Raw genomic sequence first — 12,613 nt, forward strand, 5'->3', positions numbered from 1 at the left:
ACAGGTTGATGACCGGTGCTCTAAGGGGTTCCTTTTGTAAGGTTTATTTAACTCTTTTTCTTCACCTTGTAGTGTCGCTCATAGCTGTTGTCATGTTGTACTTCGTGAATCTCATCCAAGGTAAGTATCTTTTTAACTGCTTGAAACGTGTGTGCATTTTGTCTTTGGGGAAGCAGTATGTACAAATGGTCTTTTAGTTAACAGTACGCACCATGGTGATGGAAGCTTATACCTGGAATTAATTTTGCAATAAGATGCTTTGACTTATTGAAAGTTTACTTCTTAATTCCCTTATCTTCTCATCCTCTAGTGCAATGCAGAGTTTTACACACTTAAGGATAGAAATATCAATAATCACTTCGAGTCATGTTATGAACCTAACATCATGAAACTGCCGTCTGTTTTTCCTGTCTCCACTGTCTAGAGTTCCTTTTGTTCTCCATATTTTGCACCCAGCAGCAATTCTGTTCTTTATTTCAAAAGTATATTTTGTATTTTCTTCAACTGAAGTGACACTTGAAGTGTCACATACAGTCAGGAAGACCACAGAACTAAAAATAATGAAAACGGATTCAGTGCCTAAAGCCACAATGAAAGTAAACTTAAAAGCCAGTGCAGCCAAAGTGAAACACAGCGGGAGAAAACAAACTAAAAGTCCAGTGTAAAAAGACTGGACGGCTTCAAAAGGGAATTAGATAGGCATATGGAGCAGAGGTCCATCAGTGGCTATTAGCCACAAGGTATAGATAGGGGCTCTGGGGCAAGCGATGCTCTGTCTTCTTGGTGCTTGGGGGGGGGTCAACAGTGGGAGGGCTTCTAATGTCCTGGCCCCACTGGTGGACCTCCCGATGGCACTGGTATTTCTGGCCACTGTGTGATACAGAGTGTTGGACTGGATGGGCCTTTGGCCTGATTCAACATTGGCATCCCTTATGTTCTTAAGACAGTTCTTAATCAGCTGGTCTCTGCCAAAAGCTGTGTCTTTGCAAACATGAAAGGCAGCAGTGAACTATCTAAACAAGCTTCTGTCCCGAGGGCATAAGAAGATCCCTGCTCGATCAGGCCAGTGGTCCATCTAGTCCACCATCCTATCTCACGTGGCAGCCAATCCGGCTGCCCTGGAGGGCTAGTAACAAGGCATAGATGCCGAGGCCTCCTCCCAGGGTTGCCTCCTTGCACTAGTATTCGGAGGCTTGGTGCCACTGATTGTAGAGGCTCCCTTACGTCCCATGTTAGTAGTCACTGATGGATCCATCCTCCATGAATTTATCTAGTCCACTGACATCCCAGTGGCCAGCTTCTGTGGAGCTGGCATGGCCCTGAACCCTTAATATTCATGCCTCCATCAAGGTGGGGGCTGTAGCAGTGCCTCCCCTCCTCCAAAACAGAGAGGCAAGAGCGTAATATGGGAGGAGGCACTCCTTAAAGCTCTGGACTGTCACCAATGGCTAAATCATGAATGACAAGCGGCTGTATCCTGGTCTGAGAAAAGCAGGCAAGAGTAGGCTGATTCGAGGCACTCCTGGATACTGCTGCAGCTTGAGAATGCAGCAGTGCTGAATAAAGGAGCATCTCTGGGCTACAAGTCTCCTCTTTCCGGAAGACTCTGCAACTCCAGCCCTGGGTTGACCACACCCCCTCCCTCAGTCATTTCTGTCCTTAGAAAATGTCTTCCTTCTGAAACACAACTTAGTTTTGCTGTTACTGTTGTGACATGTAACTCTCGCTGTCTTTATTTCTTAGCTTCATATTGTATTTTTTTTTGGTAATATTTTTTATTTTTAACATTTCTGACAGTTCTAACAAACAACAATTAATCTTTGTGGTTACAGTAACATCCTGCAAAAATTCTCTGAGCTTGTACAGAGTTATAACCTGTTTCTTGACTTACAATACATCACACAGTACAGAACAGAGTATTTTTTAAGCTGTGTTACGTATCTCTTATATTTGGTGTACAGAGTTTTGCAAGGGTATCTAAAAAGCACTGAATAAATAGTTCTACATCTGGCTGAGAGGCCCATGAAAGTGTACCCTATGGTTTGTTCATATTCCCCCCCCCCCATTAGTATTTTATTAGTTTTTGCAAGTTTTATAGCACAACTGGGAATATTTGTTCATATTTCTGATGGCGGTAGAACTCTTTGTGTATGTCATGATCATGTGAGAGGGTGTTTTGTTTTTTTGAATTGGTGTTTTTTTCCTCCCATAGGGGGTGACCTTAACTGGTCTGCAAAGAGAAGGGAAAAGTTTCAGAAGCTGGCTGTGTCTGAGTAAGTATGCAGTTGTGACTCTAACCTAATGTGCCCGTGGTTGGTCTCAGAACAGACTGTAGGAATGATTTGCAAATGGCTTTGGAAGTCCAGGACAGTGAATACAGGGACTGATGGGCCTTGACACTGCTTTCAGATCTATCCCACCAGCCACGTCTCCTGCCCCCGTGCTTCATTGGCGTGAATGGTAGGCATATCAGAGTGCAGGGTGAATTTTCTGTGCTTCTGGGTCATGTCAGTCATGCTTGCATGGGAGAGGTTCTAGGATCCTGCAGGTCTTTGGAGTGTGAGGAAGGTTAGTGATGATAGGAGGGGAAAACACTGCCTGCAGTCTTAATCTAATGCCACTCCCAAAGCCCTGTTGAAGTTGCAAAGGGGACATCTTTAGGAAATGAAGGCGGAGCAAAATGCAGATCAGTGGCTGTACTACAGTAGGCACACGTCTCCTCTCTTCCTTTAGCTCTGTAGAAAGAAGGGAAGGAAATAGCCATTGTTAATATTGGCTCCACCCCCCATTTATGACCTAAGCTTGAGTGGATGTTCCAGCCTGAAAATAGTTGCTTGCTTGGAGCCTGCTTTCTCTGGGCATTGCCCTTCTGCGCCACCTCTTTAAACATTTTCAGCGTGTCTTTAAACTTTCAGTAAGTTATGACATTTCTGACAAATTAACAAAAGTCTTGCAAGCCAGTTCCAATAACTTTCCTTACAACATTTTTTGCAGATAAGAAATCTGAATAGGAAAAATCCCGAAGTGGGGGAGCACTTTGATCAGCAGCAGGTCCGGTGGAAACGTGGTGCAAAGGGTGTGCGCGTGTGTCTTAACAGCTTGATGTTTAACTCTTGGATGATCTAGTTGATCGGGGAATGCAGTAATGCCTGTCGGACCCTCTCACATCTAAGAACGTGCACAAATCGGTCAAATCTGCATCGTTCTTGAAGGACTTGGATGGCAGCTAGCACGAATCTTGTGTTTCTGATCCACACCTCATTGAAGAGCGTTGGTTACGACTGAACTGAAGTCGGCTTCTTCAAAATGTGGCTGGAGCTGATCTTTGTTACTTCAGCAGCGCTTTAAATACTTTTATCTTTCTGTTGTGGATCTTTCACCCAGTACAGGGAATGGTTCATTCTTGCACATTTTCCTTATGCTCTAAGAGAGGGTTCCCTTTCAAAATGTGGTGTTTCTTAATTAGTCACTGCAAAGGTTGCATTTTAATACATCATGGTTTCAAGCCCATGAGTGTATTAGACGAAATCCTTACAGTGACGGTTTTGTAGCAGTGGTGGTAATCGTGGCGCGATTGGCCACATTCGCTGAATTGTTTCTACAAGAAACAAAATCTTGGGCTGCCAGTCAGTCACATGGCTTCAGGAGGCTCGCCTCCTTTTTCTGTTTTTGTACTGGTACTATATTCTTAAAGTTGTTAATGGCAAAAAGCATATGGAATCTTTGATTTTGCCCTGAAATTTTGATATTTATAAATAAATACTGGAGAAGAACGTGTCTATCTCTTACTGTCTCTCAGGTTTATATGGCTCAATCTGTCCTGCTTTACACTCAACCGTGCCCTTGATCCAGGAGTGACATCCAGCAGATCTTCTGGCTCATCTCACCGTTAACACCTGTGTGCTGACAGCGTTCCCTTTCTTTTGCAGAGCACAAAGACGGGGAAAAATCAGACGTCAGAATGAAGACGATTTAGCCAAATTACAGCCCAAGGATGACTTTAGTTTGAGGAATAGGTATCTCTCCAGATTAGGTGCTCAGGTACTGATAAGCATAAATATATATTTATTTCTAAGAGGTTGCACTGTGGATTGCTCTGATGTGAGTTTAGTCTCTGGCATTTCCACTTCAAAGAAATCTGCCTTATACTGAATCAGACCTGGGCCACTGTTGTCTACTCTGATGGACAGTGGATGTCCAGGGTCTTGGGCAGCAGTCTTTCACATCACCTACCTGAACCTTTTAGCTGCAGATGCTGGGGGATTGAACCTGGGATTTTGTGTGTACAAAGCAGAAGCTCTGCCACTGTGTTGTGGCCCCACAGTATGGCTGGGGAAAATGCTCTGCCTGAGACAGAGTAGATGGTCAAACAGGCTGACCTGGTAGAGACAGCCTCATACGTTTGCAGTGGATTGTGGTCATCTCTCCCTTCCCCACAAGTTAAAAAAACAGATTTAAACTTTGAGCCCCCATGTGCTGCTAATGGGGGCTTTTACTAGTGGGAAAATTACACAAATGTGCCCCTGTTTCCAAATGTGTCCAGAGTAAATTTAGACAAAGCTGAACTCCTTCTTGATGAGTAGCCTTGCTCTCTCTCGCTTTTGCAGCTGCCAGACAACTATACTGGCTCCTTATCTGCACTGGCACACAGAAGTGTGTTGAAGTAGCGGATTTGCACTGAGACACAGGGAATTCTATGCATCCCAGGACCTCGCGCTTCTGTAGCAGGGAGCTGCACATAGAACGGAAAAAAGAGTAATATTCCGTATTTTTCTACAGACAAACAAAAGCCCATAGCCAGTATCCTGAAGATTTTAAGATTTTCCATTTAACACTGTGCCAAGTGTAGGGGTGTGGTGTGTGTGTGTGTGGGGAGAAGCTGTTAAACACATCACACCTTTTTATATCTCTGTGCTGCTGTAAGCCTCCTGCTTTGCTCCGACTCCATCCCTAGTTACATGTTTCCTGTTGTAATAAGCATGAAGGACAGTTTAACTTAAAAGTTGCATGAAGTAGTCAGTCTGGGACTTAAAACAAAGTATCTTGATTGGGGCAATCATTCAATTGTATTCTTCTTTAACATTGGACATGCATGTTCGCATTCTGTATTGCTTCCTCTGTAAGAGGAAAGCCACAGAATCTTAATTCACTAAACCTTTAATTTCTGTGAAACTTTAGCTTTTATTGGTAACTTGCAAAGAAACGCACAGCGTCAAAGTACCTGTCTTAATCTTCTCCTCGTCGCCAAAAAGCAGAGGGTTGACATTTCCTGTGGAAATAGCTCAGTTTGAGTATTTTTTTTCTCTTTATCAAGGCAAACAGTGATTTTATAAAATCAAGCGAACTCTCCAGTTACTGTTCACAGCAATCAGAATAGCTGTGATTGCTTCTGTGTTCCTAATGAGTTGGTTTAAGTGAAAAACAGACTGCAGGGTGCACGGCAATCATTTTTATACTAAGCTAGTGCTAGTTACACAATTCTCCATTTCTAATCATGTAACTTTTACTCTGTTAGCACTGGCTTTTTGGGAGTGTTAATATTAACTGGTGTGCCTTGAGATATGTAAAACTGCATATCTTTTATATTTTCCTTTACAGTTAGTAGCAATGTTACTTACTTTGTTTAAATTGTAAAGAACCATCCATGGCTGTTCTGATTCTGTTGAAGGCCTTTTGAGTCCAAGTTCTCATGACATAGTGATCCCCTCCCCCCAAACTAGCATGTTAATTGGATACATTTTTTTGTTCTTAAACATTTTACATGATCTTTCTATTTGGCATTTAATTGCGAAAACAATTTGTAAAACATAGATAAGTTACTTGCAATTGATTTGCTTGTAAACATGTCTCCCTCATCCTAGAAATAAAGCCAAGTAAACAAAATGTGTCTTTTAAAAATATTTCCTAACAAGTTTTGTTCCACTGAGTTTTATATAACAGCCTTGCTGGGGGTGGAAGACAAATATGGCAGGCTACCTTTGTAAAATGTGAGGCTTTGTCAGGTGAATAATAAAATTCTTGTCCATGCAGATGGCTGCATTTGTAGTTTAAATAGGGAATCATTCATAGAGATGTGAAGGCCCGGAAAAAAAACGGAAAAATTCGGAAAAAACCCGTTTTTTTTCCCGTTTTTTCCCCTGAAGCTTTTTTGTTTTTTCCCGAAAAATTGGAAAAATTAAAAAAAGAAAAGAAAAGAAATTGATTATGGAATGTTTTATTTTAACATGATAAATAAAATATTTTAAGACAAGGTGTTCAAATATTTTCCAAATCATTTCTAAAATATATAATGGTATCAGATTGATCTAATTTCTGTGCACTGAGGACAAGCAAGTCCTAGGTTACAAACTGAACTCTCCAATGCAAGAACAAGATGCATTTCTTCCTTTAGGAGGTGCAATTGTCAGAAGAAAATAAAAAGGTTTCAGTTTTGTTTTTGCATGTGGGTGGGTATTATGTTTGTAATAATTGTTTGGGTACACTATATTTTTAATATGCTAGTTGTGATAATTTCACGCCAAGTAAAAATGTCCATAGTCATTTTTTATGTTCCTAAAGTAACAGAATGACTTTCAATCTAGAAAAGACAAAAGAAATGCTAATGTACCATTTTTTTCAATTTTTCCAAAAATTTCCGTTTTTTCCCGAAAAAAAACCGGGTTTTTTTCCGAGCTTCAAAATTTCCGGAAATTTTACATCTCTAATCATTCACCAGGGAATTATTCCCCGCCCTGAGCCTGCATTGCATGGAGGGCGGGGGTATAAATGTGATTAATAAATAAATAAATATCTTGCAGTGCTGATCTGTGTTCTGCATAGATTTTACTTTGCTGTAGTGTAAATACCTCTAACGTGGCAAGTTACGTGATCTTGGCAGGACAAGGTCACCTGATGGTGGGGGAAACAGTGGATACTGACATAAGGGCCTTGCTTAGTCAGATGAAAGGTTCCCCTAGTTCAGCATTCTTTTCCTGACAGCGGCTCATTCAGTTCTTCTAGGAGACTTGTAAGCTGCCAGCACAAGGAGTCTCTAGGACAACTCTGAGCCAGCTTTGTCCAACCCACTGATTCCTCAAGAGGAATTGTTTTGGGTTACTCCTTTGCTTCAGAACCTTCTTGGGGTATGAAAGAACTGGACCCCCGAATAACGCCTGTCTGGGAAAAAAGGTTCTGTCCCCTTTTGCTACTGAAAGCATTCCCATTGGTGGTGGAATCTGGGACATGACCATGGAGCCAAGTTCTTCTTCAGTGGCAAACGGGTAGCTTTTGTCCATTGTTGAAATGATTGTTGGGTATGCTCACTGCATAAAATTTTCATGCGTTTCTGTTGCTTCTGAGCCGTTTGTGACTCAGCTGGTTCTTATCAGTCATTTTGTAGGGCTCTATTGTTGTAGTCCCAGTTGGCAAGGCTGATAAAACTCGTTTTGACAAATACTTAAGCTTGAGATTTCTTATGATACAGCCTTTCTTTCCCCCAAAATATCAAACTCACTTTCTTCATCCACCTCTTTCCCCCAGGTTTAGTTAATATTTATTTACTTCATTTTTACCCCACCAATATACTCTTCTCCTCTTTTCTGTCTTATCCTCACAACAGCCATGTGAAGTAGGTTAGGCTGAGAGGGTGTGATTGGCCTGAGGTCACCCAGCAAGCTTCCATGAGTGGGGATTTGAGACTGGGTCTTCCAGATCCTAGGCCAACACTAATCACTATGCCACACTGTCTCATAGAATCATAGAATTGGAAGAGACCTCCGGGGTCATCTAGTCCAACCCCCTGCACAATGCAGGAAATCCACAAATCCCTCCCCCTCCACACCCGCAGTGAGCTGTTCCACGCCCAGACGATGACAAAAAACCTCCAGGATCCCTGGCCAAACTCGCCTGGAGAAAAATTGCTTCCTGACCCCAAAGTGGCAATCAGCATTTCCCTGGGCATGTAAGGAAGGGCCACAAGAACTAAGCACTGAGGCAACCCCTCCTGCTCTCCCTTCTTGTGATCTGCCTCAGTTCACAGAATCAGCATTGCTGTCAGATGGCCAACTAGCCTCCGTTTGAAAACCTCCAAAGGAGAGCCCACCACCTCCTGAGGAGGCCTATTTCACTGAGGAACCGGCTCTAACTCAGGAAGTTAGTTGTAGATCTGTGGTCTTGGCATTGTAGTACCTGACATTTCGCCATGGCCATACAGCCTGGAAAATCTACAACAACTAATGAACTCCAGCCGTGAAAGCCTTCAACAGCATGTCTGGAAATTCTTCCTAATGCTTAGCCGAAAACTCTTCTGATTTAATTTCAACCTGTTGGTCCTGGTCTGACCTTCTGGGGGAACCAAGAACAACTCTGCACCATCCTCTATATGACAGCCCTTCAAGTACTTGAGGATGGTTATCATATCACCTCTCAGTCATCTCCTCTCCAGGCTAAACGTACCCAGCTCCTTCAACCGTTCCTCATAGAACTTGGTCTCCATGCCCCTCACCATCTTTGTTGCCCTCCTCTGGACACCTTCCAGCTTGTCTATATCCTTCTTAAATTGTGATGCCAAAAAACTGAACACAATACTCTAGGTGAGGTCTAACCAGAGCAGAGTAAAATGGTACCATCTCTTCCTGTGATGTGGACACTATATTTCTGTTGATAGTGGTGTCTGGGTGCTGCAATGCAGTTAAGTGCATGTTGTATATTAGTAAAAGGCAAAGGCTCCCTTGCTCGAAAGCCAGTCGAGTCCGACTCTAGGGTTGCGGTGCTCATCTCCGTTTCAAAGCCGAAGAGCCAGCGCTGTCCGAAGACGTTTCCATGGTCATGTGGCCGGCATGACTAAACACCAAGGCGCACGGAACGCTGTTCCCTTCCCACCAAAGTGGTACCTACTTGCAATTTCTTGCTTTCGAACTGCTAGATTGGCAGGAGCTGGAACTAGAGACGGGAGCTCACTCCGTCATGCGGCACCCAGATCTCGAACTGCTGAACGACTGACCTTCCACAGCCTGCAGTTGAGCGTCTTAACCACTTGAGCCACCACAGCTCCTTTTCTGTTGTATATTACACCACTATTAAAACTCATGTTGGAAAGTCCATCTGTTTATGGGGTGGAGATGGAATATCTGTTTCACTTCTTGTATGGCCTTGGTCGCTCAGCTGTGAAAATCAGCTTTTCCTGGTTGGTTATGGTACTAAGATCTGAAAAACTGACACTGGTGCCCCTGCTTCATGTTAATTTCAGGAGAGTGAACGAGATTACATTTACTCCAGGAACCTGTGTACTTGGCCATGGAGCTCACTGAGTTGACACCATCCTAAATTCCTTGGAAGAAGAATGAGATAACAGTGTAATAGATAACAGCTGGACATCTTTCATAGACCGCAGCTGCCTGTGCAGGTTGACTCTTAGCATGGAAATTGAAACAGGCCTAGAGAACTTAGACTCTCTGGGGATGTCGCTCTGAAGTGAGCAGTTTCTCACTGCTCGGAGAGAACAAACTGAATAACTAGAACTAACTGCCCATATTAAACCTGATATTTTATACTCAAAGAGCGATGTTTTGCCCTGAAAGATGCCACAAACCTGTTCTGTGGCAGCAAAGAAGCTGCTGCATCTTCATTTGTGGGGGCTTTGGGCCAAGGCTTGGCAGCTGAGCTGTCACATGGCCCGTCCATCTGTTGTGAAATCCGAAAGGAAGCCTCTCCGCTTCAGGGGGGAAGGATAAGAAGAAGAAGAGGAGAATGGATTTATACCCCACCCTTCACTACCCAAGGGAGTCTCAGAGTGGCTTACAAACTCCTTTCCCTTCCCCTCCCCACAACAGACACCCTGTGAGGTAGGTGGGGCTGAGAGAGCTCTTTCAAGAACTGCTCTTTTTTAAGGACAGCTGTGCCAGAACTATGGCTTGCCCAAGGTCATCCAGCAGGTGCAAGTGGAGGAGTGGGGAATCAAACCCGGTTCTCCCAGATTAGAGTCCGCGCACTTAACCACTACACCAAACTTTCTGTGCCCTTTCTGTGAGCTTCCCATGACACCTGGCTGGTCGCTCATGAAAGCAGAGGGCTAGAAGATACGGTTCTTGGTCTGATCTAGCAAGGCAATTCATTTGGATAACTCAGTCTCATGTTTTTTAGACTGGCTGCAGGCCGGTGAACCCAGGCAGGTGGCAACTTGGTAGGTGTTTTTATTGCTTTGTGCCATTTTTTAAATAAAAACATAGGAAGCTGCATTACTCAGACATTAGTCAATCTAACAAAGTTTGAGACTGGCGGCACCTTTAAGACCAACAAAGTTTAATTCTGGCTATAAGCTTTCGTGTGTGTGCACACTTCTTGCACACGAAAACTTATATCCAGAATTAAACTTTGTCTTAAAGGCGCCACTGGGCTCAGACTTCGTTCTGTTGCTTCAGACCAGCATAGCTACCCACCTGAACAAGTCTGTCTAGGCATGTTCAATTCTGCCTACTCTGCTATGCATACTCTGCCATCTCGGAAGCTAAGCAGGGTTGGCCCTGGTTAATATTTGGATGGGAGACCACCAAGGAATATCAGGGTCACAATGCAGAGGCAGGCAATGGCAAAGCATCTCTGAACATCTCTTGCCTTGAAAACCTAATGGGGCTGCCATAAGTCTGCTCTGACTTGACGGCACTTTACACCACCAGATGATGTCACATGTATGATCTGCTCAGAATGACCTTCCCTATGTTGTACTTTACAGCATCTAATCCTGGGGTTTGTCAGAGTGAAGACAGGTTTTTAAACTTTGAATTCTCTGTTTTGCTCTCACCTATGGTGCTGTGAGTAGTTTATACTGAGAGTGACGAACTCAAGATCACATAATGAGTGTTGCTGCTGAGTGGAGATTTGAATCTGGGTCTCCCCGGTCCTCGTCGGGCAATCTAACATTGCATCCCACTATTTTACTGTCTCAGCTAGACAAGGAATTCACTTGTTTATTGATCAAACGTATTTGTATTTTTTTTTTGAGGTTTTGACCTATGGTCATGATTGTAAACTGCTTGGGGCTAAAAAAGGTGGGATATAAGCAATGCTCCCTCTAAGCTGTGGAGTCCTGTGAGCAAAAATTCTACTTTGTGAGCTACTGGCATTAAAGTTGTGAGCGAGCAATTTGGCTACTGCATAAATTAGTTTGCTCTGGAGCCCTCCTTCCTGAGCCAGGACAAAAACGTGTGAGCCGGAGGCTAAAAAACTGTGAGCTAGCTCACACTAACTCATCTTAGAGGGAACACTGGATATAAGTATTTTAAACAAGCAGAATCTATCTGGGCTCTTTAGGGCACTCTGTTTTGTAGCGTAGCTCTGGGTGATATATCTGCAACGGAATGCAAGGAAGCCAGAACCTTGAGCGATGTTGCTATATGGAGTTTCTGAGCACCCCGGACTGGATGTTCCAGGGTAGCCCAATCTCTTCAGATTTCAGAAGCTAAGCAGGGTCGGCCCTGGTTAGTACCTGGATGGGAGACCTCCGAGGAATACCAGGGCTGTGATGCGGCGGCAGGAAAAGGTGAACTGCCTCTGAATGTCTCTTGCCTTGAAAACCCAACGGGGTCAGCTGTGACTGGAGGACACTTTCCACCATCTCCGGTTTCTGAGCATGCTCAGACAGAAGTATTGAAACTGTGGTCCTGCCTCTGAGTGATGCAGCTGTTGCCTATTGTCGGGAGGAGTAAATTAGCCACAAATCTTTTCGGAGTGAAATGGGAGGTGAATAGTGCTAGCTCAGTCAAAAGTGTCACTGCAGGCCATTCTGTTACGCATGTATGATTTGTATGATGGGCTAGGGTAATATTCATTATTTGCATAGAACTTTTATGATCTGTGTAAGGGTTTTTTTGTGCTTATTTTTGAAACCGGGGAGTGAATGAATATCCAACATAACCAAAGTGGTGGCTTGAGCTATAAAGAACAAAGAGTTGATTGATAACCCCAGGTGGAGATGATTATTGGTCTATGAATAGATTTAAATTGCTCCGCAGTAATGAGAATTTTATTGTGTCTCAGAGGCAGATACTTTGCTCAACTCTGTGGAGACAAGATCCAAGGCCTTGTGTGTACAAACCAGGAACACAAGTTGTGTATTTCTGTTTTCCAGCATCCTTTTTAAGTCTAATTAGGGAAGATTAAGAAACAAGTTTTTTGATATTTAACATTCTGGTCTCTTGTGGAAAGCCACGGGGAGTAAGAATTTTAATGATCCAGGGAACAAAAGATGTTAAACTACACCCCACTTCAAAGGCTTTTAAAAAGAAAGAAAGTCAACCTATAGCACAGTTGGGGGAGAAAGACTCATTACTCTACAACTTATAAACTTCTTTTGGAACTATTCAGCTCCTTAAAACTGATAATTATCCTTGTGTGTCACTGGCTGAGGAGAGACAGCCATGTAAACCTGCTAGTTTTGAGACTAGCCTAGATAGGACCTTGGCAACTCGTGGCAGACGAGGCCACTTTTTTTTTGTCTGCTTTCTGTGGTCTCCTGTCTGCCTTATTATCACCTTCACCTGTGTAGTTAATTTGGGTACTCCTTTGGAGTCTCATTATAGTTAGAAGCTTATTCTTCTGATGTGTTACAGCAGCCTCAAGAAATTGGCTGGCCACAAGT

At 43.4% G+C, this 12,613-nt stretch overlaps 1 protein-coding gene across 2 annotated transcripts in view; it reads left to right on the forward strand.

Annotated features, from left to right (window-relative positions):
* Window positions 1-4,832, forward strand: part of MFSD1 (major facilitator superfamily domain containing 1) — a 23,728-nt gene extending 18,896 nt beyond the window's left edge. Inside the window, exons 14-17 of one of the 2 annotated variants that reach the window (XM_015407243.1) lie at window positions 73-120; window positions 2,213-2,273; window positions 3,930-4,041; window positions 4,608-4,832. In XM_015407243.1, coding sequence (XP_015262729.1) covers window positions 73-120; window positions 2,213-2,273; window positions 3,930-4,041; window positions 4,608-4,667 — 281 coding nt within the window. In that variant the 3' untranslated portion in view covers window positions 4,668-4,832. Of the gene's footprint in view, window positions 1-72; window positions 121-2,212; window positions 2,274-2,994; window positions 3,907-3,929; window positions 4,042-4,607 lie in introns of those variants that run through there. The other variant, XM_015407242.1, reaches the window with a different exon arrangement.
* Window positions 4,833-12,613: the final 7,781 nt, after the last annotated feature.

This window comes from Gekko japonicus, unplaced genomic scaffold (assembly GCF_001447785.1).
Source record: "Gekko japonicus isolate JY-2015 unplaced genomic scaffold, Gekko_japonicus_V1.1 scaffold17, whole genome shotgun sequence".
Classification (NCBI taxonomy): Eukaryota; Metazoa; Chordata; class Lepidosauria; order Squamata; family Gekkonidae; genus Gekko; species Gekko japonicus.